The sequence below is a fragment of the Leptodactylus fuscus genome, chromosome 6 (assembly GCF_031893055.1).
Source record: "Leptodactylus fuscus isolate aLepFus1 chromosome 6, aLepFus1.hap2, whole genome shotgun sequence".
Classification (NCBI taxonomy): Eukaryota; Metazoa; Chordata; class Amphibia; order Anura; family Leptodactylidae; genus Leptodactylus; species Leptodactylus fuscus.
The window spans coordinates 38,890,026-38,916,860 of record NC_134270.1 but is presented as its reverse complement, the minus strand read 5'-3'; the positions used below and the strand labels follow the sequence as shown (position 1 = coordinate 38,916,860).

Sequence of the window (26,835 nt, the reverse complement as noted above, 5' to 3'; positions counted from 1 at the left end):
TCATGTCTCCACAAGATTTTAGAACATTGTAGGCCATGTTCGCCAGAAGAGGACGATGCCCATTTCAAGTGAAATTTTCCAGTAAGAGTTAGCAAAGTTTTAGGTATATTAACCCCTTAGTGACCAGCCTATTTTGGACCTTAATGACCAAGCCAAATTTTGGAAATTTGCCCTGTGTCACTTTATCAGTGAATAATTCTGTAACAGTATAGCACATCCAAGCGATTCTGATATTGTTTTTTCGTGACATGTTGTACTTTACTGAGAAGGTAAAATTAGACTGATATAACTTGCGTAAATTTATTTAAAAACTCGCAAATGCTGAAAATTTTGAAAATTTTTCAATGTTTTCCATTTTTAGCTGTGATATCTCACATATACACAATAATACAGGGCAAAAAAGTTAGTAGTTATATATTTCCAAATGTTCCTTTTGTGTTTCAAGCATATTTGAAATAATTTTAGCATATTTGAGTAACTTAGACAATTTACAAGTTTATCAAGTTTATAAGCAAATTTTGGAAATTTTGAGTTTGTCATTTTTTCCTGTACCAAGCTCTGTTTGCAGACAGGAATTGGTGGAATAATGACAGAACCTCCCATTAAATGACCCAATTTGGAAAACTAGACCCCTTCAGGTATTCGTTGAGGGGTATAGTGAGTATTTTGATCAAATAAATATTGTTTTGCAAGAATTATTACAAATGATGAAAAAAATGACATTTTCATTTTCTTCAAATATATGTCATTTTAAAGCCAGTTTTTTTGCACACAAGACATCAAAAAGAAGAAACACACCCCAAAATATATCACCCCACTTCTCCCGTGTTAAAATATGTTCATTTTGTGGCCTTAGTCCTATGTACACACATATAGTAGGGCCTAAGAGGTAAGGAGGGCCAATTGGATTTCAAAACACAAATTTTGCTTGCAGATATTTTAGGCCCATTGCACATTCAAACAAGATTTGAGTTACCAAAGCAATTGAAAACCCCCATAAATGACCCCATTTTATAAACTAGACCCCTTAGGGTATTCATTGAGGGGTATAGAGAGTACTTTGACCCCATAAGTTTTGAGAAAATTTGCGTCAAACAAAAAAATCATATTTTTTACACAAGTGTCATTTTATAGGCAGTTTTTTTGCACATAACACATGAAAATGAAGAAAAACACCCCAAAATAGATGACCCCATTTCTCCTGTGTTCAAAAATGTACACTTTGTGGCCTTAATCCTATGTACGGACGCACGGTAGGGCCCAAAAAGAAGGGAGCACCAACTGGATTTCAAGACACAATTTTTGCTTCTAAATGTTTCAGGCCCATTGCTCATTTAAACAAGATTTGAGTTACCAAAATAATTGAAAACCCCCATAAATGACACCATTTTATAAACTAGACCCCTTGAGGTATTCATTGAGGGGTATAGTGAGTATTTTGACCCCATAGGTTTTAAAAGAATTTGCGTCAAACAAAAAATTCTCATATTTTTTACACAAAAGAGTCATTTTAAAGGCAGTTTTTTTGCACACAAGGCATGAAAATGAAGAAAAACACCCCAAAATAGATGGCCCCATTTCTCCCGTGTTCAAAAATGTACACTTTGTGGCCTTAATTCTATGTACGGACGCACGGCAGGGCCCAAAAAGAAGGGAGCACCAACTGGATTTCAAGACACAAATTTTGCTTGCAGATATTTCAGGCCCATTGCACATTCAAACAAGATTTGAGTTACCAAAACAATTGAAAACCCCCATAAATGACCCCATTTTATAAACTAGACCCCTTAAGGTATTCATTGAGGGGTATAGTGAGCATTTTGACCCTATAGCCGTTTCACAGATTTTACTAACCTTAGGATGTGTAGGTTAAAAATTACTAAAATGTCCCTTTATCCCCAAAGTTTTCATTTTCACAAGGGGTTAAAAGAGAAAAAGCCCCCCACAGTTTGTTACACAATTTCTCCTGAACACGGCAATACCCCATATGTGGCCATAATCTGCTGTATGGGAACATGGTGGGGCTTAGAATGAGAAGAGCGCTATTTGGCTTTTGGAGGGCAGATGTTGCTGGAATAGTTTTCAGGTGCCATGTCGCATTAGCTGAGCCCCTAAAGTATCAATACAATGGAAAGTCCTCAGATGTGACCCCATTTTAAAAACTACACCCATCAAGGAATGTATCAAGGGGTATTATCATTTTGAGCCTAAAAATGCTTCCCAAAAATTAATGTACAGAATGAAAATTGAAATTTTTAAAGAAATCTGCCATCTCGGTGCCCAATACGTTGCATCCACTTTGTGTTGTCAGAGACCTGCACTCCTAAAACTATTAAGGGGCCATCCCGAGGGGCAAAAAATTATATATGTGGGTGTAAACTGCTGCTTGGGAACACAGCAGGGCTCAGAAGGGAAGGAGCACTGCGCTTTTTAGCTATTGGGGTACAGAGTTAGAGGGACTTTTGGGGCGCCATGTTGTTTTTGCAGAGCCCTGGAGGTGACAGTAAACTGGAATTCGCCAAGAAGTGACCCCATTTTGTAGGGGAAATTTTAGGGTCTCAGCAAATATGACATGGTGTCCAAACACCAACAATCTAAATCTGCACTCCAAAAGCACATAGCGCTCCTTCACATCTGCGCCCTGCTGTGTACCCAAATGGCGGTGTATGCCCACATGTATGACACTGGTGTACCCTGGATAACGGACTTAATGCCATGTGTGGGTAGAATCGGCTGTTTGGGTACAGCCGGGCACAGAAGGGAAGGAGCGCTATTTTGGTTTTTGGAGCACAGTTTGGTTTTTGGACGTCACTTTTGCAAAGCCCCTGAATTGCCAATAAAGTGTAATCCGCAGACATGTCACCCCATTTTGGACACTAGCCCACAGATGGGATTTATCAAGTGGTGTAGCGAGCATTTTTAACCCTTGAGTGTTGCATTTATTTGGTTTCCAGAAATGAAATTGCGGCTGATAATGAGAAGTTAAAAATGAAGTTTTCCAGAGATTCGCCATTTCAGTATCTGATATGTTGTGCCCGACTTATGTCAGCAGAGACACTCCAAACACTGGTAAGCGGGTATCCCGGGCACAACAGCTTTCAGAGCGTTCATCTCTGATACAAGGTGGGCACAACATATTAGGCACTGAAATGACGTATTCCTGGAAAAATGGTCATTTTCACCTCTCACAATCAGCTGCGTATTCATTTATGGATAATAAGTTATAGCAACATTTGGGGGTTAAAATGCTCTCTGTACCCCTGGATAAATCCTTTAGGGGTGTAGTTTCCAAAATAAGGTCACATATCAGGGGATTCCACTTTACTGGCGCTTCAGCTCTGCAAAAGTGTCATGGCATCCAAAAACCAAACCGTCTGTGCTCCAAAAACCCAATAACCGTTCTTCCCTTCTGTGTCCAGCTGTGCCCTAATATCAGTTTATACCCACATATGACATTACGTATGTTATCCCGGGTACACCAGTGTCATACATGTGGCATACATGGGGCATAATCTGCAGTTGGGGTACACAGCAGGGCACAGAAGGGAAGGAGCGCTATGCGGCTTTTGGAGTACAGATTCAGATGTTTGGTATCTGGACGCCATGTCATGTTTGTAGAGCCTGTAAGGTACCAGAAAATTGGATTCCCCAAAGGAGTGACCCCATTTTGAAAACTGCACCCCTCAAAGAATTTCTCAGGGGGTGTAGTGAGTATTAGTATCCCAGACGTGACTGCACAGCGGATGGCGAAGAGGGAATATATAAGCTGTGCGGAGAACATTGCAGACACCAAATTCCCTACTATGTCCCAGTAGCTCCTATGATTGGGGGAGTTGCTCTGGGGGTCACTTTGGGGGTCACTTCTGGTGTCTTTTCGCTCATAAGCTCTAAATCTGGGGTGTCCCCTGATATTCGCTCGCACAGCTTATATATTCCCTTCCTGCCGCAGCCAGTTGTGTTCTAATGATTTGGCGATTTTGGGGTTGTTTGTCTTCACATTACTAGATGATATATTTTCTTTATTTTTCTGGTGACGTGGCCATATAAGGGCTTGTTGTTTGCGGGATGAGATGCATTTTGTAATGACACCATTTTTGGGTGCCTACAACTTATTGAATACATTTTATTAACTCTTTTTTGCTGGATTTTCTAAAGAAAAATCAATTCTGGCATTGCATTCTACCTTTTAAATTTTTCGCCATGCAGCGTACAGTATAAGTATCATGTGACCTTTATTCTGCGGGTCGGTACGGTTACAGCGATACCTCATTTATGTTATTTTTTAATGCGATACTAATTCTGTAGAATAAAAACACATTTAGGGACATAAATCAATGTTTTTTGTATCGCCATCTTCTGAGAGGCGTAACATTTTTATTTTTTGGTTGACAGTGTTGGTTGAGGGCTTATTTTTTGCGGGACAATGTGCGCTTTTTATTGGTACTGTTGTGCGGTGATTATGACTTTTTGATCACTTTTTATAGCATATTTTGTAAGGTGAGATGGCGAAAAATCACTACTTCCGGCGGGTTTTTTCCGTTTTTTTTTTCCGACGATCACCGTATACATTAAATATTGTTGCAGTTTTATTGTTCAGATTGTTACGGACGCGACGATACCAAATATGTATTGTTTTTATTAACTTTTAGGTTTTTTTTTAATATAATTCATTTTCTATAGAAAAAAGGGAATTTTGGGGCTTTATAACTTTATTCATTTTTATCAGACACTTTATTTATTTTTCACTTTTTGTTTTTTTACTTTTTTATGTGTCCCTTTAGGACACTTGGATTAGTGATGCTTTGTCTCGCAGCGTCTGGAGGAAGTCAGACGCAGGGGCTGCCTGCGTCTGACTTCCTCTTAAAGCGGCAGGATCAACCAGGTATTGGGGGTCTCTTGGAGCTTGGGGTCACTGGCCAGACCCCAGGCTCCATGTTAGAGACATCGGCACCCCTCGATCTCGCCGCGGGGGGTGCCGATTCAGCCGGCACCGTCACGGAACCGCTTCAGTTCCGTGATCATGTTTGATCACGGAACTGAAGGGGTTAAAACCCCCCGATCGGAGACCCCTCCGATGGGTGGTTATGGAATGGGGTCTTAGCTGTTAGATACAGCTAAAATCCCATCCAATTATGTCGGCACTTACAGGGAATCCTTCCCTGACTGCCCGACGTAGTTTTCCTATAGGGCAGTCAGGAAGGACCTGCAAGTGCCGACGTAGATTCCCTATGGGCCGGTCGTTAAGGGGTTAAAGAAAATGCATTATCATATTTTCCCTCATAGATTGTAAGCCCTCGCGGGCAGGGTGCTCTACCCCACCGTGCCAGTCAGTCATTGTTAGTATTATATCTACCTGTGTATTCTGTGTACTGTATGTAACCCCCAAATTGTATGTAGCCCCCAAATGTAAAGCACCATGGAATTAATGGTGCTTTATAAATAAATAAATAAATAATAATAATATTTTAAGGGTTTTTGTATGTAACAATTTACATAAATAACATATAATAGGCTGATACTTCATGTATTCAGCAGCGCACTTCCCAGCTTTGTAGTACAGATTAGGACAGAGTCAGCAGGTAAAAGATTTAGTGACAACTGTGCTACACTAGAAGCTTCTTTGTATGTATTACTCCCACCATAAAGGAGAGGATCACCCAATAGGCTGATACTTCCTGTATTCAGCAGCACACTTCCCAGCTTTGTTGTACAGACTAGGACAGAGTCAGCAGGTAAAAGATTTAGTGACAACTGTCCTAAACTAGAAGCCTCTTAGTATGTATTACTCCCACCATAAAGGAGAGGACTATACTCCAAGTCCTAGAGATCGTATTTAATAGTTTTTATTGAATAGTTTTTAATGTTTCCCTATTGTATTGTGCATACACATTATATGGGGGAGGGGGAAAGAGACTATGCGTTCAATGTAGTCAACCACAAGAAAAATAAAAAAAAATGGATAATTAATTAGGAGCAACATATTAAATAAAAAGTCTTCATAAATCAAATTAATGGAACTCAAATAAAATACAGGCAGAAAATAGGTTTATTTGTAGTAAAAAGAACCTGAACCAATGTAGAATAGCTGTGCATTTCTGAAATTGAATTCTTACTTGCCCTTAGCAGTAATGGAGAATAAAATGATACAACATAGGTGTATGCCACAACCATTCCCTGGGAAAAATGAGCTGAAAATCATAAAAGCGTATTTACCTTTATGTCGAGCAAAGTAGCGTCCCAGGATGATGAGAAGGCAAAGCATAGCAAAGACAACAACAGCAACAACTCCCCCGATTACGGCATGGTCTACACCCAGAGGACCCTCTTCTGCTGCCCGGGTATCTGTTAGATAAAGAGATGGTTAATAGAAGAAGTACAGTAGAACAATAGCCAATGTTATGTACTAACAACGTCACAGAGGCGCTAAGCAGGTATAGGCGACCATCTCAATAATAAGTGGTGGATTTGAGGGTTAGCAACTATGAATAAGTTTTCTTCTAAGACATAGTTACATATCGGTGGTCTTAAAGGTAACCTTTTCCTACCACTCTACATTGTTCTATTCCTCCTAGAATTTTTTTTTTTTTTTTTTTTTTATGTAGATTGTGAGCTCCATATAGGGATCACAATGTACTTTTTTTTTTCCCTATCAGTATGTTTTTGTAGAATGGGAGGAAATCCACGCAAACACAGGGAGAACATACAAACTCCTTGCAGATGTTGTTCCTGGTGGGATTCGAACCCAGGACTCCAGCGCTGCAAGACTGCAGTGCTAACCACTGAGCCACCATGTTGCCCCTCCTCCTAGAAATGTATGACTAAATGGACAAGTGGGTGTTACCAGGAGGTGCAATCTGACACCGTCCAATCGGAGAATTGTATGTTTTGTGAAACCATGCTTAATGCCTCTGCAATTTTGTTGAATATACTAAAACTGTACTAACTGTACTACAAAGAACAAGAAACTAAGAGATTAGTGATCTACATTAGTATCGGATTATATTACACAAAAACTATACTGGTCACATCTGCATTGAGGTCTTTGTTAGACACAGAACCCATAATGCAGTGCTGATGGATACCAGTGTCGCTCAACAGAACCCACTGATATATAATGGGGCATGTTGGGTTCCCCTGGAGTATCTCTCGTTTGATAGAGAGCTTTCTAGCACCAAAAAGTGCAGAATCTGGAACGATGGCTCCTAAGAGATATAGCATGAAAACCTATAAAGTAAAAATACAAAATTTGTAATAAATTTTAAATTTTTTTAAAATTTCAGCCTTGGTTGTCTTCATTGTGTCTAACTAGAAGGGATCATGTAGAACAGTCTCCTCTCTTCATGGACAGAGGCCACCATTAGGCAAGCCATATTCGTCAATGATCCAACAACTAAGTCGAGCTTTAACACAAATCTTGTATATCCGTCATCAAGTACTAGTTTAAAAACATTCATCAATGTAAACTATACAATGCCAAAATATATCAGAATCAATTTACCGAATGTGAATAACAAAGTGAATTAGCAATGCCGATATCTAATAGGTATGATGTACTCAGGAAAGGAATAGCTCAAAGCTTTCCCATCAAGCCCCGGCTGATAGAGCTGTCATTTACAGGTTTCCGACTGAATGTCTCTAAACAGAAACCCTAATGTTAAGTGACGTTATTGATTCAAGTGCTGGTACAGGTAAGAAAGCTCATTGGGGACAGATCATTTACAACGTCTATTTGTGTAGCTCAGTCAGAAAGGCACCAGAATGGGGTCAAAAACATAGGTGACGAGGCGCTTTAATTAAAACTTCACGTTAATACTGTCAGATAGAATACTTTATATGTCTAATTTATAGATAAAGAGCGAAAATGCCTGCAAAATCTAATTATCACAAAGTCATAAATAACTATCAATGTTATGACCATCATAGTGAGCCAAGACCCCCACCACTTACTAAAGCGAAGGGGTAGAATTGCTCAGCTGAACTCTGTACCCCCTTATTTCTGTTTCATTCTTATTGGAGAGCAGAGTAAATGGTATAGGCATTTACAAATAGTCTAGGGACCTTAGCATTCAGATATGATCCAGTCCTGTTCCCCTTGCCTCAGAGAAATGAGCAGTTGGTACTCGGGTTTGTATTTTTTATAAGTCCGTAATCACTCGCTACACTTTCTAATGAAAGATAAGCAGAGCCAAGGGGTTACTTTCTTAGCGTAGCACAAATCAGGGGTGTCCTGGTTGTCAGACACCCACTGATGTGATTATGAGCACCACGAGCCTCGTAGAATTGAGTAGTTGGTACTCGGACTTATATTTTTTATATGTCCGAAACCACTCACTACACTTTCTATAGATAAGTAGAGCCAAGGTGGCACATTCTTAGCTGAGCACAAATCTGGGGTGTCCTGGTTGTCTGACACCCACTGATGTGATCATGAGTACCACTTGCCTCGGAGAGTAGAGTAAGTCCGAACCCACCTGCTACGATTTCCAATGAAAAATAAGCAGAGCCAAGAGGTTAGTTTCTTAGCTGAGCAAAAACCAGGGGTGTCCTGGTTGTCTGACTACACTGATGTGATCATGAGCTCCATTTTAGAGATGAGCGAACAGTAAAATGTTCGAGGTTTGATATTCGTTTCGAGTAGCTCCTCAATATTCGACTACTCGAATCGAATATCGAACCCTATTATAGTCTATGGGGGGAAAATGCTCATTTCAGGGGTAGGTAACATTCGATCAAATTATACTTACCAAGTCCACGAGTGAGGGTCGGGCTGGATCCTCCGAGAAGTCTTCTCCGTGCAGCGTCCCCGCGGCATCTTCCAGCTCTGAATTCACTCTGCCAGGCATCGGGCCTGGGCAGAGCCGACTGCGCATGTCCGCACTACAAGCGGACAGCTGCACGGAGAAGACTTCTAAAGGTAGAAGAAGAATCAGCGTTGATTGGCCGACTGTATAGCATTCGGCCAATCAATGCTGGTTCTGCATCGAACTTTTCCATTCGAATAGCGACTGGTACTCAATCGAGTACGAGTATTTCGAATGCCGTAGTATTCAATTGAATACCTACTCGATCGAATACTACTCGCTCATCTCTACTCCATTTGCCTCAGACAGTTGAGCAGTTGGTACTTGGGCTTATATTTTTTATAAACCTGTACACGACTCGCTACACTTTCCAATGAAAGACAAACAGACCCAACAGGGCACTTTCTTAGCTGAGAACCAACCAGGGGTGTCCTGATTGTCTGGCACCCACTGATGTGATCATGAGCACCTATCTTAAGGATACGTCATTAATATTTAATGCCAGGAAAACCCCTTTAACCCTCTGTTTGGGCTAAAATAGTTACTTGGTACTCCTCTCACTTCATAACGTGAAGATGTATTAAAGTGGTTGTTTTGTTCAGCAAACACATTTCTGGGTTATCAGACGAAGACCCATTTAAGACCCTCATTTATTAGCCAGAGCTAGTATATATTACCAGACCGTTACATAGTTACATAGTAGATGAGGTTGGATAAAGACCTTAGTCCATCAAGTCCAACCTATAACCCTACAATCCCTACAGTGTTGATCCAGGGGAAGGCAAAAAACCCCATGAGGCTCGTGCCAATTGCCCTATTTCAGGGGAAAAAATTCCTTCCCGACTCCAAATCTGGCAGTCAGTATAAAAACCCTGGATCAACGTGTCCACTATCTTTAATGGGCACTTTCTTCCCCTATGGTGGCACTGGAAGGGAGCTGAACATGTGCTGTTGGGTCCTCTCAACAAATTGCAAGGGACAACAAACAGAGGGTCAACGTGCGATCAACTTCTCTTTGGAAGATCCTTTCGACACAATGGGATCGTCCAATATGGACAACACAATCCAGTTGGATGCTGTGCCAAAAGATGAAACCTTTTATGGATATTTATTAGATCTTTAAGAATGTTTTTCATTGTGTCTACAGTATGTAATTTATATATGCCTAAACAGTGACTCAACTTCCAGAAACCATAGGTCAAGGACAAGCGTTTTCATAACACAACGCTCCTTTTTTTCTCCTTCGTCCCGGCCCATGATTAATTAAAGTGAATCATCCACTAAATGTTTGCTACATAAACAAGACTTCTTTTATCTCTCTGCATCTCTCGCTCACTTGTCAGTGGTACTTCATGCATTAAATGCTATTTCATAGATGGCAGTGTGAAAGTCTTTTGTGCAGCGTTTCGTCATGTGCATGTTTTATTGGCCTTTTTTGAATTCCAGAAATGTATTGCAAAAAGATTAAGCTCATTGTGAGCAGCTCCGATAACAAATACCAAACAAAATGTATTAAAACATAATAATAAAAAAATAATCCCGCAGAGCAGAGGTCGGTGTGACAGCCTCATATGACAAATGCCACATTATTCACATTACTTGCAAATCCTAATATGCTATTTTAGAAGAACATTGAGTTTCTCCCCAGTTCAATTGCAGCCGAAACAAATGCCGATGATTTGAAATATTCTCGAGACGCAATGGTAAATATGTGAGCAGGATGTAGAGAGAAGTTGGGGGGGGGAGTAAAGAGTACAGAACGAGTCTGCTGGACACTGCCATAGGGCAATTTCTTTAGCTTTGTATATGGTACACTGCTGGGTACAAAAATTTTCAAAAGGCCAATACAGACGGCTCCGATTTACCAGACAACCAGCTATTCTCTATAGACTAGACCAATATGTCCTCCATAATTGCTGTATTATTTCAACCCTGCAATCTGTCTCCTAATGACAGAGCGGTCTGTGCCAGCATTACTACTTCACCAGCACCGCAATCTCATGTGCATCATTATCAGTTCTTAAAAGAATCTCTCATTTCCATGGTCTATCATTGTTCAATAAATGGAACCACATACGCGACTATTTTCATAATAGGATTAGCGGTTCCACCATAGCACATGAACAACCGCATTACCGGACCATATAAGAATTAGATTTCCAATTCCAGGAGGCCGAATACACCTCCTTTGTTACAGGGATTAATGCATATTAAAATACAATTTCTGAAGATGTCTCTTAGGCTGTGTCCATATTCGTGCCGGAGGCTCTACTCCAAGCCTCCTTCGCAGATTATGTCACATTTGATGGAAAAAAGTAGCGCAGCATACAGCACTATCGTTTCCAGTGAAATGAATGACACCATGATGGAACCCATTACAGGTTGGTGAGGTCCCTTGGGCTGGTATTGTCCATCATGTGATGTATCCATAATAGTGTTGTTGCTAGAGAGGCTTCCATCTTTAATTTTTGTTCAGATGGGTTAACTGCTCGATAAATTTAGTAATGTTCACTCAAAGGGTAAGTTCAGACGAGGTTTTTTTTGGTCTGGAACCTGAGGCAGAGGCCACCTCAGGTTCCGGACCAAAAGCCGGGTAGCTGCGACTGAAAGCCGGTGCACTGCATCAGGATCCAGCCACGCACTCTGCTCCAGATTAGGCCCAATGAATGGGCCTAGTCCGGAGGAGGGAGTGTCTTCAGGCTGAATCGCGAGGTGACTCGGCCTGAAGAATAAGTACCTCACTTATTTTTTCCAGGAGCCAGAAGAAACGGCTCCCGGAAAAAACTCCTGAGCGGTTCCCATTGATTTCAATGGGAGCTGTCTTTTTGGTCAGGATTTTGAGGCCGCATCCGCCTGAAAAATCTCCGTCTAAACTTACCCTAATACTACAGGATTTTTACTTGCCCTTAATGTTTGTCAGCCTGCAGCATTTTCTAACCTGTTAGGGTATCGTCACACGGTGGAAAATGGATTCCGTGTGTGAACATACCGCGTGGCTAGCCAATGCAGTGCACCGGCATCTCATCGTGGCATTCCGCTCCAGATTAGGCCCGAATGAATGGGCCTAATCGGGAGGGAGCCTCGAGCTGCGGAATCCGCAGGAAGAAGGAGCATGTCGCTTCTTTTTCCGGTACTAGCTAGCGAAAAAAACAAGCGAGCAGCTCCCATTGAAGTCAATGGGAGCCGTTTTTGGCAGCGGATTTTGAGGCAGATTCCGCGTCAAAATCCTCTGCCAGAAAACTCTGTGTGAACTAGCCCTTATAGGGGTATTCCCACTAACATTATATTTAAATTTGTAGAGAAATAAGAGTTACATATTTAAATTCCAAATGTATTTAACTATCTTAGCTGCCAATGGATATCACCATTGGTTCTGCCTGGTCTCGAGAGGGTATGTATGAAATATGCTGACATTTGCTTTCTCAGTGTTGGTAAGTAGCATGAAATAACAGATAAGAAATAAGAATCATCTTTAAGAAGTGAACAGACAAGCTTAGGTGTTTGCCTCAGGCACTTTTACTAGTTTTGATTTTTGGGATACAGTCTGTAGTCTATGAACATTACATTACATGAGCAGCGCACAGACACAATATACTGTTTCTAAACAAGTACTATCATCTTCCTTAAAGTGCAGGAAACCTGGGACATGTCTTGTCTCTAACAGGTCAGGTACAGATACACAGCCCAGATATTGACTTGATTGTTCCTATCTGAAGACTCAATACAATGGAGGTGGAAGACGTGGAGGATGTAGGTCAGCTAGTGGCCAAGAACACCATCCTGGACATGCACTCCACTGATTCCAGCACAGTCTCTTCTCTAGCGCCCTCCATTCCTGACCAATCAGTGTTTTTAGTTTTGGTGCCTGATATGTAATTTTGTCTCTCTATTGGGGAAGTGTTAGGCAGGAGCAGTGTGATACAGAGCTCCAATCTAAGAGGCAGCCAGTGTCAAAGCTCAGAATCACACCCCTTGTCTACACTTGCCTGAGACCGCCCTCCTAACAGTACAGAGACTAAATAACATATCAGGCACCAAAACTAACAGCATTGATTGTTCAGGAATGGTTGGGGCTAGAGAAAAATTCCAACTGTGCCAGAATCAGTGCAGCAGAGACTATTAAATTATGTATGTGAATGGCATAAGATGGCCACTTTAAGGGAGATACTAGGTTGTGTGTGGCAATGGCATAGCCTCCTCTCTCAACTGAGAAGACATGCACGATCAGCCAACCGGGGACCAGGAGGAACAGCCAAATGAGGATTATACCAACAACTATCTGCCGTGAATGGTTAACTTGACTCTTAAAACTTACTGTATATACTCGAGTATAAGCCGACCTGAATATAAGCCGAGGCCCCTAATTTTACCACAAAAAAACTGGGAAAACTTAATGACTCGAGTATAAGCCTAGGGGGGGAAATGCAGCAGCTACTGGAAAATTTCAAAAATTAAAATGGTCGGAGTTTTTGGGTGCAGTAGATGCTGGGTGCTGGGGAAGGGGAGGGGGAATTTTGGTTGTCTGTCTGCCCCTTCCCTGAGCTTGAGAACTGTTTTTTCTTCCCCCACTTGGAATTCAGTCTGGCTGTATATAGGGTATCTGCAGTGCTCCTATTAACCCATTTCCAGCGGAACAGGAGCACTGCAGATCCCCTATATTCAGTAGACCGAGCACTCTCAGACACAGGGATACCTAATGTGTTTGTGTTTCACAGTAATTTTCTACTTTTGTATGTATTCTAGGGAAAGGAGGGATTTACAACTTTTATTTATTTTAAATTTTTTTGCACTATTTTATGGGAGATTCTATACATTGATATTGTGGCTGGTCATAGACCCCCCACCTCCTCCTTTAAAAAAAAAAATATTTTTTTTTTTCTTTTGCTGACTCGAGTATAAGCCGAGGGGGGCTTTTTCAGCACAAAAACTGTGCTGAAAAATTTGGCTTATACTCGAGTATCTAAACAGGAGCAGTAACTTTTATATACAATACAAACTATTCTATGTAAAACACAAAAAAATAAGAATGCAACAATCTACCATATATAAATGGAAAACAATATTATCTTTTAGTCTATGGCTCTAATAGCTAGGAAAGGCCTCTTTATCATGCAAATGACAAGTGATGTATTCTATAAGTACAATGACGTGGCCTTTAGTTTGAAGTGTGAACGTAATTATAGATCAAGCTAATGCATCCATGGCAATTTAGGAAATGGCGTCTTTCAGGACACTCAGAACATTCAATTGCAGACGGATGGGGAACATTACCCTGAGACAGTCATGTAAATGTTAAAGAGGTTCTTCTACATCTAAAATAACATGATTTCTATACCTAAGCAGGCTACAGGCGGTGGCTCCATTCCCACTCCCCATCTAAAACACATGCACACATGGCTGATCCAACATAGGGAGGGGGATCAGGTAGACTTCTACTGAAAGTGTAAGGGCACTTCTAATTTCGGCATACTGCCTTGCCTATGTACTTGAGTCTAGAAATAAGAAATCCCAAGTATAGTGAAGTTTACTGAGTGAAGCGCCCGTCTTGCGCATGCGTATAATAAAACAATCAGCGAGGAAACGCTATTCCCTCATGTATCTATCTGCGCCCCAGATTGTTAAACAGTATAAATATATTACTGATGTTAACACAACCCCCAGGATTGTAATAAAATAGCAAACTAATCCATTTAATGGATAGTTTGCCTTCAGAATTTCCCTAATTATCTCTCATAGGAAACATCTACTCATTAAAAAGCACATTCTAAAATGTTCCTTGTAGTGTGCCTTCTTTAAGAGTTATCATCACACAAAACTGATTTATCTCCCAGCCCCGAGAACCTGAAGTGTTAAAGGACATGGGGATAACGTGTGAAGCTACGATGGAGAAGGAGCACAGCTGATGGAGAATAAATGGAAGTCTAAGAGGTCATGGGCATGGACTGGGGTAGTCCAAGAAGAAACAATGGCAGAAACAAGGATAATGTGGGAAAGTATTGCCAAGAATGTGGTTTGTGAGGCTATGAATGTCAGTCTTACTACAACCATATAGTCTAGCTTTGGTCCAAAGGCCAGTGGCCTACACTACAGTAACACTGAGGCCTCATGTTGTGGAAACGATTTTGCTGCGTTTTTTTGAGCCAACGCCAAGAGTGGCTACAAAAGGAACAGCAAATATATAAGATCTTCTACTTCTTTGTGTTGCTAAATCCACTACTGGCTTTGGCTCAAAAAGCGTAGCCACAAAAGCTGCTTTTCCACAACACGGGGCCTCAGCCTAAAGTAGGTAAATAGACTAGTAAAAGTTTAAGGGCTCGTTCACACGGGCACAGAAGGGGCGGATTATGGCACGTAATCCACGTCATAATCCTTACAATGGTGGTCTATGGAGACCGATAGCATTCTTTTTTCTTTTTTGAGCCACGGTGTTCGCCTGGCGGCAGCAACCTCTGGAATCGGCCCATTCAATTGAGCCGACTCCGTAGGAGAAAGCTGCAACTGCGACGTCGTGTCAGGCGGGTTTTGACCCGAGATTGAAACCGCTCCCCGTGTCACTCTGGATGCCAACCCCCCTTCCCCCCCCCCCCGTGTGAGCTAAGCCCTAAAGGTGGCCATACACTTTTAATAGCTGTCGGGAAAATGCTCATTTGGCTGAGAGTAAGGGTCCAATCACACGGTGGAAAATGGTGAGGAATTTGGTGTGGAATTTGACAGGCTGAAAAAAAAAGCCTCCCATTGATTTCAATGGGTTCTGCAAGTGGAAAAAAAAAGCTAGCAGAACCCACTGAAATCAATGGAAGGCTTTTTTTTTCAGCGTGGAAGATTCCACACCAAATTCCTCACCATTTTCCACCGTATGAATGGACCCTTATTCTTCCTGATACTCAAATACACATGCATGCTCAATTCAGCCTAGAGTGTTGTCAATGGGGAGAGGGAAGTAAAGGGTCTGATATGCATAACGGAAAAGAGTCTCAAGCTGTCGACTTTGACCGAACTAGTTACTTATACCATCTATCTTATGTGTGTGGGTCCTCTGAACTCTCCCCCGAAAAATTTATTAAGAAAAACGAAGGATCGGCAAATTAAATGTTATCACGCCTGATCTTTTGTTCCCCAAGAAGATCAGCTACTCTCCTCTCTACACTAAAAAACAATGGGGATAAGTTGGGAGAAACAGCTGTCGGCCAAACAAGCATTCATCTGAAGGTTTATGGACACAATGAGCTGCTGCAGACATCTATAGCGGAGGTTTATCTGCCTTGGGAACGAAAAGATTGAGCAATGAAGTTCAACACGTCTGATCCTTCCTTCCCTGACATCATATATTGTCTGAGAGTCAGGAGGTCTTGAGGGACCTTAAGGGAATTCTCATCTTGGTCTTTCATGGCTGATATGAGAATATCCATGTCTCTGGGCAACTGAGAAAGATGAATGTGGCTGTTCTAACGTTGTTTCTGTAAGTCATATAAGTAAATAGAGGCTATGGAAACAGCGAGCTACACGATTTTTGTAACTTTCAGGGTTTGAGAAGTCGCGTAGCTTGTTTCCATTGAACACATTCACTTCTATGGGAGTTACAGAGTCAGCAGAGCACAGCTGGGTTTGACTATTTCCATAACTCTTAGACTTCTGGATCGCATATTCCCATCCCAGCCATGGCTAAAGGACAAAAGAATTAGAAAAACATCATGGGGATAAGGAACTTAGAAGAAATCGGCCACCAGGATCCCAGGCATGGGCACCAAAAGATAACAGACTCTGGTGTCAGACAATGCAGCTGTCTCTGGAATTGGCCATACATCATCAATGATACTCGAAATTATGGACGCTTTTTGGCAGCATCTTAGTAAGAGCCATTACATGACGGAGTCCCTTGGCCATGTGCTGTCCATGATCTGTAAAAAATATAGGATGGGCTCTATTTTTTTTTTACGACTCTGCCTCTTTGAAAAGTTGGGCTTCATATGTACATACCTATATACAAGGTAGGCAGGGGGAAATGAATACTAAAAGCTAATGTGTAGGAGATCAAAATTTCTTGGAGACAGGAGATGGAAGGACAGACAGATGTATAAACCTAAGGGTGAAGTCAGATGTGGATTTTCTCTCAATGAATGTGGCATACAGTGAATCTGTATGTAACACAATAAGGACACGGACAAAGTACAAGAGAAATGTGGACAATTTGCAAAGCTCCTGACCGAAGACAGACAGGAGAACCGAAGATGAGCAGGTGACTGCAATGATCATGACCAAGGGCTAATACATATAAAGGTATAGAGTGCACTGAGAAGAAAGAAGATAGAATGACAGATAGTCAAGGAAAGGTGGATAGTGCATGGAATGGATCTTGGAAAGGAGTAAGAATAGGACCAAGTCTACACAGCAGGTTATAATGAAGAGCTGAGCAGTGAGCTGACATATAGGATAATGTAAAGGGCACAATGCCCAGCAGGACGATATAGAGAAGAGCACATGCTTAAAAGAAGTAATAGTAAGAATGAAGTACAAAGATGAGCAGGTTAGTTAGGGGACAAAAAGAAGAGAGTGACGGCATAAAACGCACAATAGAGAAGATGAGGAGCAGAATCTGCAAAATGAGACATAAAGGAAAGCGCACATCAAGAACTTCAACCAGACTGAGATAAAACAGCACAAAGAACAATGTTACAATCTGAAATGTGATAGTTCAATGAAGACTGCTGGCCTGTAAGCTTATTATCAGGATGACACCAAATGCTCGGCCTGGACAGATCAGTAGTATCACTATGTAACAAGTGGAGGCTATGTATATGCATGCACCAGACGTGCAGGGGGCTTGTACAGGATATAGATCTTACAGCATAAATAATGCACATTACATAAAGTGACACACCAGGAATAGAGGAGTGAGAAGGTAATATATTAGGGGCAGGCATTCCCAACATGCAATGGTTTGGTTGCAAACAGCATGCTAAGATGCCACATACTAAAAGCATGCATATATGGGGAGCATGGAAGCCTGAAATGGTATTGGAAGGTGGATTAAAATCAAGGTTTACTGATGTTAGCCATGAGTGTAATATATATATATACACTCACCGGCCACTTTATTAGGTACACCATGCTAGTAACGGGTTGGACCCCCCTTTGCCTTCAGAACTGCCTCAATTCTTCGTGGCATAGATTCAACAAGGTGCTGGAAGCATTCCTCAGAGATTTTGGTCCATATTGACATGATGGCATCACACAGTTGCCGCAGATTTGTCGGCTGCACATCCATGATGCGAATCTCCCGTTCCACCACATCCCAAAGATGCTCTATTGGATTGAGATCTGGTGACTGTGGAGGCCATTGGAGTACAGTGAACTCATTGTCATGTTCAAGAAACCAGTCTGAGATGATTCCAGCTTTATGACATGGCGCATTATCCTGCTGAAAGTAGCCATCAGATGTTGGGTACATTGTGGTCATAAAGGGATGGACATGGTCAGCAACAATACTCAGGTAGGCTTTGGCGTTGCAACGATGCTCAATTGGTACCAAGGGGCCCAAAGAGTGCCAAGAAAATATTCCCCACACCATGACACCACCACCACCAGCCTGAACCGTTGATACAAGGCAGGATGGATCCATGCTTTCATGTTGTTGACGCCAAATTCTGACCCTACCATCCGAATGTCGCAGCAGAAATCGAGACTCATCAGACCAGGCAACGTTTTTCCAATCTTCAATTGTCCAATTTCGATGAGCTTGTGCAAATTGTAGCCTCAGTTTCCTGTTCTTAGCTGAAAGGAGTGGCACCCGGTGTGGTCTTCTGCTGCTGTAGCCCATCTGCCTCAAAGTTCGACGTACTGTGCGGCGTTCAGAGATGCTCTTCTGGCTACCTTGGTTGTAACGGGTGGCTATTTGAGTCACTGTTGCCTTTCTATCAGCTCGAACCAGTCTGGCCATTCTCCTCTGACCTCTGGCATCAACAACGCATTTCCGCCCACAGAACTGCCGCTCACTGGATGTTTTTTCTTTTTCGGACCATTCTCTGTAAACCCTAGAGATGGTTGTGCGTGAAAATCCCAGTAGATCAGCAGTTTCTGAAATACTCAGACCAGCCCTTCTGGCACCAACAACCATGCCACATTCAAAGGCACTCAAATCACCTTTCTTCCCCATACTGATGCTCGGTTTGAACTGCAGGAGATTGTCTTGACCATGTCTACATGCCTAAATGCACTGAGTTGCCGCCATGTGATTGGATGATTAGAAATTAAGTGTTAACGAGCAGTTGGACAGGTGTACCTAATAAAGTGGCTGGTGAGTGTATATATATATATATATATATATATATATATATATATATATATACAGTACCACCTAGGTCTAAAGGTTTTGCCTGATATTGCAGCCCCATTTACTTAAAGGGAGTCTACCAGCAGGAAAATGGGTATGAAACTAATGACAGTCCCTTGTAGAGCAGCTTGCGCACTTTCCAAAGTTGACTTTCTTATTCTGCATCAGGATATATGTTATTATGCAAACTTTGGGGGGAAGGGGGTGATTGGTTAGGGGAGGAAGGCGGTTGGGGGAGAACATGGGGGAAGGTGGAAGGGCCATGCCAAAAGTTCGCCATGGGGCTCCGCCATTCCTCGTTACGGCACTAGCACTGGTTGGTGCTGCAGACACACTGATGACATATGGTCCACAAAAAAGGAACACTGATTACTAATTTGTGGACCGCAAAATACACATGGTCGTCTGTAATGGGCCTAAGGATGATTATCTAGAGCAGAGAGTAAAGTCCATTTGTCATAGTGATATGTGAGGGTTGGGGTATGTCGAGCCCCACTGATCTCAAGAGACAGAAGTGTCCAGCTGAGAGCTATCCTCAAAGAGAAGCATGGCTCATCAGAAACCAAGGAGGAGCGCAGCACTCAAACCAGACAAGTCTGCCCCTTTGTTCCAGTGATTACTAGAGATATCACCCCCCAGACCCCTCCAGTCAAATTTCTGACTTGTCACTATGACAGGTCTACTAGTGCTGTGTGAATTGTATTCATCTAAATATTGTGCGCCACTCAGTAAACCTGATACCCAAGGGAAAACCGGCACTGACTGTGAAAACTGTTAGCACCTGCCCTAAAGTGTCAGAGGGGCAGCGAAGGCATTTCAGGTGGTATAATAATATACATTGTGCTGCGAGCTGCTCCAATGTGTCAGCTGCTTAAATAGGATATGGCAGGCCCGTTGCCCTCAGGGCCCCTACACAGCTATATAGGAGGTACTGCATAGAAAGCAACATTAGTTGCATGGTAAGACTGCAGGTAGGGCATATATGAGATGAGAGTGATATGTATATGATGTCGGATGTAAATTGATAAGATGTGATAATAAATTATATATATATAATTAAAAAAGGTTATAAAGAATTAATAACAATTAAAACAACAGTGCAGAAGGAAGAAGAAGAGGCGGTGGGGGTGCAGTGCCAAGGCGAAAATGTGGCGGGTAAAAAGGAAGGAGGTCAGGCAATAGCAGCCTCATGCATGTGAAGAATCCTGATTAAAGGCAATGCCGGCAAACCAATAATAATAAATCCTCTCCAGCTTGGGAGGAGGAGTAATGCAAACTGTCAGCGAGTGTATCATTTATACAAGAGGAGTGCTGATAAATTCCTCCTGATTAAACTTCTCCGCAGACTCACTGTATCTGGAAATTAATGTATACAGACAGAATGTCACAATGTATATACGGGGAACGTGTCTCCAAAGCTCAGACATTCTAATTAGATGAAGGTGCTGAGCAGCTAGAGGATTCACAGCACCATGTCCTACTAAAGCAATGCAAGGAATGGAATATACAAGGCTGTATCCTTCTCTGATATACGCAGGCCACATTACCTGCTCTGGAGTTAATAGATAAATAGAAGCAGAGCAGAGATCTGGGCTCTCATTCAACTACTGAAAGCAGATAAAATACCCATGCACTCTATTTTCTTAGCAGCCCTCGCTGCCTTGCTCTATTTTCAGATCGTTCCTGCGGCTGACGGCAGTGAATCGGCTAATGTGCTGCTTAAGCAACTTTCTAAAATATACAGTAGAATAATCCCATAGGTGGAGGCGTCATGTAAAGAGATTTCAAATGTAACATAGTAATATGTACTGCTCTATGTACCCATGGGCACAAAGCAAGTCTTGGCCACCATAATGTATGACAAGGAGGGACTAGTGGAGAGCTACTCTCTAAGCTCGCCACCACCACCGATAGATAAACTTTCTAAAGCCTGACCATCACCACCAGTTATAGATAAACATTCTTAGGTCCTTACCACCAGTGACAGATAAACTTTCTAAAGCCTGACCCTCACCATCAGTGATTGACAAGCTCTCTAAGGTCCTTACCACCAATGACTGATAAGCTGTCTAAGGTCCTTACCACCAATGACTGATAAGCTGTCTAAGGTCCTTACCAGCAATGACTGATAAGCTCTCTAAGGTCCTTACCACCAATGACTGATAAGATGTCTAAGGTCCTTACCACCAATGACTGATAAGCTGTCTGAGGTCATTACCACCAATGACTGATAAGCTGTCTAAGGTCCTTAACACCACTGATACATAAACTTTCTAAGGTCTGACCCTCACCAATATTGATAGATAAACTCTCTGAGGTCCTTACCACCAATGACTGATAAGCTGTCTAAGGTCCCTACCACCAATGACTGATAAGCTGTCTAACGTCCTTACCACCAGTGATACATAAACCTTCTAAGGTCTGACCCTCACCAATATTGATAGATAAACTCTCTGAGGTCCTACCACCAATGACTGACAAGCTCTCTAAGGTCCTTACCACCAGTGATAGATAAACTCTCTTAGGTCCTTACCACCAATGACTGACAAGCTCTCTAAGGTCCTTACCACCAATGACTGATAAGCTGTCTAAGGTCCTTACCACCAATGGCTGATAAGCTGTCTAACGTCCTTACCACCAGTGATACATAAACCTTCTAAGGTCTGACCCTCACCAATATTGATAGATAAACTCTCTGAGGTCTTCATTACCAATGATAGATAAGCTGTCTAAATTCCTCACCACCAATGACAAATATTGTTGAAGATCCTTCTCACCAGTGATAGATAAACTCACCAAGGTTCTCACCACGAACAGTAGTTAAACTCTCTGAGGACCTCATCACTACGGATAGAGAACGCATTTTTCCAAAAATAGAGGAATGTATCCCAAAAAGAGGAAACCAAGGAAGACGTTCCTGCACCTTTCCATGAACAAACTCCATTTACCGGACTTACATTTTGCCACTTACAGGCAAGCATAAAAGCATGAAGCCACCACAAAGCGGAAGCCTGAGATACTCGTAGTATAAAGAATAGAAGCCCCGATGTTTAGTTAATAGCAAGTACAGTCTGAGTTTCCTGATCCTGGGGTTGCAACAAATTACAATATAACAACTAATGCAAGCACAACATGAAACTTATTATAGCAAGAGCTGGAAGAAAGTGGAGCAGTGCTAATAGCAAACGATAAAGTGGATGCATTAAAATGGTTTTCTCAGAGGTTGATATTGATGGCCAATCCATAAGTTAGATCATCCATATCAAATTGGTGGCAGCCCAACATAGAACACCCCCACCAATCAGCTGATCCAAGCTGTAGGTCTGCCCCATTGAGCCCTGCTTCCACTTCACAGGTCATGTGATGTCATGCTTATTGGCCATATAACCTCATGAATGGGGAGATGCAAGAAGAAACACAGTCACTATACAATGTACGAGTCTGTGCTTGGAACACAGCTGATAGGTGGGAGTGTGAAGTGTTAAACCTGCGCAAATACCAGGCCAAGTTTTAGCAGTGACCGAATAAAGACAAATCCACAGCTAAATTTCCTTCTGTTGACCCAAATATCCATATGTACGTAGGGCATGGAACGGATGACCACCATTGACTCACCAACAGCTATTAAAGGTGAACGTTCATCTTAGAACTGCTTAGTTCAGCAACTATCTATCCAAGGTACCATCAAACATCTCACCGATGGCCCCTCGTCCAACAGATCCTTATCTCAAAGACTCTAAACCTACATTTCACCTTGGTTTAACATATTTTATTCAGCATTATTGTTAGGAAGACTTTGAAAACACAATTAGTGCAGTTTTGTTGTCAGCCGAATTTCAGCAAGACTTCGCATTTCACCTTTGCCCATTGCAGATCCCACCATTAGTGCAGTCATGCATTTCATGCACAGGTCTCAGGAAAGGACCAGAATGTAGACAAGACAAACCAAACAGAGCAACAAGCCAGGCCTGACTTTGTAAGGGATCTAAATGGACCACAGGACTCACCACTTGACGGAAAGGACCATAGATGGTCCTAAAATAACCAATCCCAAACTATACACGGTGGGCAATAAGTTACGGATCCTACTCAACACCCATAACCCTCTTATGGATATATTATACGATCCCTTTACATGACTGGCATGGCTTGTTGGCATCTGAGAATATAGAACAGAAAGCTGATACCAACCGTGAACTGCAGGCTCTGTCGTTGCACTTGCGTCTACACACGGGAAGAGGAAGAGGAAGGGAGGAAACGGAAGGAACAGCATGCAAAAAAAGGGAAAAATGGGACAAAATAAAGGGAACAGATAATACACAAGCAATAATGAATCTCACACAGCATTGAATTTGTAAGACAAGGGATAACATACACCAGAGAGACACCTCACACTTACCTCCAGTCCTGAAAGGAGCACAACCTTCTAGGACCAAAGGAACTATGGGCAGTGGGGTTCTAATACAAATCTTTGGGGAGGGGGGCTATACTATACTGTACTTGTTCACTTCTCAGGCCTGTAAATTTCTACAGTAATAACTACATAATCCTCAGTATGATCATACAGTATTACTTATATATCTATTACTACTATGCACAGGGTAACATGAAGCTCCTCCATTATAAATTATAACACATACAATGGAATTGCATATCTGACAGTTACCTAGTATCCTGCTCTTATAATGACCCCTTTACCTGCAGCCTAGACAGAGCTTTAATTTAAAGGGGCTGTCCAAGATTACAAAATAGAGAAAGAGCGCCACCCTTGTTTATGAGTTAAGGCAACTAGAGATGAGCGAGTAGTATTCAATCGAATACCTCGCTGCCATAGGAATGCGTGTAAGCGGCCGAACACCAAGGGGTTAAGCGCATCGAATATTCGATGCGCTTAACCCCTTGGTGTTCGGCCGCTTACACGCATTCCTATGGCAGCGAGGTATTCGATTGAATACTACTCGCTCATCTCTAAAGGCAACTAAACTATAAAGAGGTTATAGTCCGGGGAACCAAGAGTTCAATCCCTACTGACCTGGCATTGATAGCTTAACCTAGTGATAGACCAGCAGTTCTAAAGAACCATGAATCCCCTATAACATAACACAACACATAATGTGGCGGCCATGTGTCATATTCCAAATGTCATGTTCAATGCTTGAGTGTATTATCAGTTGGTCATGTTGTCTGCCAGGTACAGAACCTACATAACCACACCTAAGCCTGTCGATCTCAAGAGCAGTGGGAAAGATATTCTTCTTGTATTTAGTGAATGAAAAATTATTTGCCCTTTTCCAGATAATCGGTACCTGAGTCCGCACACTGCCGATCATGAAGTATTACTGCATTTATTGTAAGGACAGGGGTTTCCAAAACCAGCAATACCCATGTAAAAATGTAGCCAGTTTCTTAAAACTTCTTAAGAATATATTTTTCTATGATTGTTCCTGACATTGTGGTGATAATTCCACATTCCATTCCTCCCAACCGCGGTCAGGCTGTATAATCTACATCAGGCTAAGTGGAGATCACTCCGCACAGAGAACTAAATGATCTGAGTCTTTCTTTTCTTTTTAGTTGCTATGTCTACTAGTATCCTTTCTATCTGCTATGAGTTTGTATGTGTTCTTTTTGTAATATATTACTGTGTTATCCATGCTGCTGTAGCACATTGAATTACCCCATGGTGGTACTATTAAGGGATTATCGTATCAACCCAATCTTTGTTGCAAAAGCTTTTTCTTTATAGACTTTGGCAGAGCATCCCCATTGGGTCAGAACTTATAACTTTGTTTCTACTCAAACAGTTTGGTGTAGAATTGTTCAATAGTTTGTTACTAAAGACATCCTTAGAAAGGGGCAAACTTCAGGAGAACTTTCTGGCACATAATAGAATCCATGGCTCGTTCCATACATGGTGTTGAAGCAGTGAAGTTTCTGCAAACCACCATGTTTGAAAGGAGCTTTAATGGACTTATCATGGAATGTCATATTACTTTGCATAAATGGACTGGAGAAGAATGTCCCTAATGACTAAGCTATCATAACACTACCCAAAGGTTGCTTGAAGACCATCCATAGTCATGGAAGCTACTGATCATAGAAGCTATAATACAGTCATGCACAGTTGAAAATATTCTACAATATTGGTCACTTTGTGTATAAGAAGAACATACTGTGGATCACCTAGACAAGGTTTACAGGGGGCAAGGAAATTAAGGGATTGAAGTACAAAGACTGGTTCGCTTGTGGGGAAAAAAAGGCTTGGGTGACCTAATAACACTGTAGAAATATATGAAAGGATAGGACGTAGATCTTTCCAATGATCTCTTTACACATAGGCTGAACGTTTCACCAGTGTTATAGAGAGGGATTCTTTAGATCTCGGAGATGGGACAATGATCCAAGAATTTGTTCCAACTGCCTAATTTGGAGTCGAGGGAGAATTTTTTTTACCTGAAAGATTACGACAACTGGTATAATCTTGATGAGTTTTTTTTTTTTTGCCTTAATCTGGTGTAACATGGTAAAGATTAGAGGCTGGATTTGAGGGACAGGTGTCTTTTGTTAAATTTATCTTACGGTAGACTAAAGCTGGACATTCACATTAGATGTGTTTTGGTCAATCCTGTGATTTCGATGGGTCCAGCTGACCATCTAACGTGTATGAAGTCCTCTTGACCCTTCCCTGATGGCAGATATTTTGTATAAGACTCCTTTCCCTTTGTCCCCTCCACTCTCCTGTTACTGTGCATATGTATGGATGACGGGGGACAAGATAGATGTGAAGAGAACAGACAGCTATCAGAAAGTAACTGGGCACTTAATTTTTTTCTCAAGGAGGACAAGGGTGTAGATCCCCTTCTATCGCTATCAATCACACAAGTTTCCTTTATCTAATCCATTTGTTTATTACATTAAAAAACATCAAGTGTGACATATATGCAAAAAAACCATGGTCTCTGGAAGGGGGGACATACCAAAAAATACACCCTAATGGCTGATGTACAGAAATGCGTCACACATCCGGATTTTGATCTCCATACATTACATTATCCGGCATCTCTCTGAATTGTCTTGTCTTGACCGATAGGTTCAACATTATAAAAAAAGCTTTGTAAATACACATGGTCTTGATAAGCAAGTAGTCATTTACACATGGCATCATTTATCCTAACCACACGGCTCAGGCTCCACATGCATTTTTAGGATGAAAAGGAAGCACACGCTGCAATTTACTGCAGATCTACAGTTCGGAGACTCCGAATAGCTCAGTCACGCTTGAAAATTCCTTTAATTAAGGAAATGTGCCCTCATGACATTACAATGCACTACAGGAACCAGCAGAAATAAACCACTTGACCCTGTATGTGCTGTAATATAACCCAGCCACCAGGGATGTGCCATTGGAACAAAAACTCTGATTATTTTCAATTATATTGTATACAAGATTTGACAAAAGTAATTGCCGACATGAAGCGTTCTATGGAAATAAGAACAACCTATAGAAGAAAAACAAGGAATTCCAAGGAAAGTAACATGACGCTCAATAGAGTTGTTCAGAAGTGGGGTGGACAGCTGGCATCATCATTCAGGCACTCCCAGGTACAAGTGGTTGGATATTATTTTTTATTGAAGCTATCTTATTTCTGATGGTCTATAGGTCCTCCATCAACCAGATAAGTGCTGCAAGGGAAATCTAGTAAT

At 41.7% G+C, this 26,835-nt stretch overlaps 1 protein-coding gene across 5 annotated transcripts in view; it reads right to left on the bottom strand.

Moving 5' to 3' along the window:
• The window catches only part of CADM1 (cell adhesion molecule 1), a 246,941-nt gene that overhangs the window by 2,959 nt on the left and 217,147 nt on the right, over positions 1-26,835 (bottom strand). For 3 of the 5 annotated variants that reach the window (XM_075279758.1, XM_075279754.1, XM_075279757.1), the window contains 2 exons: positions 23,323-23,355; positions 6,214-6,342 (listed from right to left, as the gene is read on the bottom strand). In XM_075279758.1, coding sequence (XP_075135859.1) covers positions 6,214-6,342; positions 23,323-23,355 — 162 coding nt within the window. The remainder of the gene's footprint in view (positions 1-6,213; positions 6,343-23,322; positions 23,356-26,835) is intronic. The other 2 variants (XM_075279755.1, XM_075279759.1) reach the window with 1 other exon arrangement.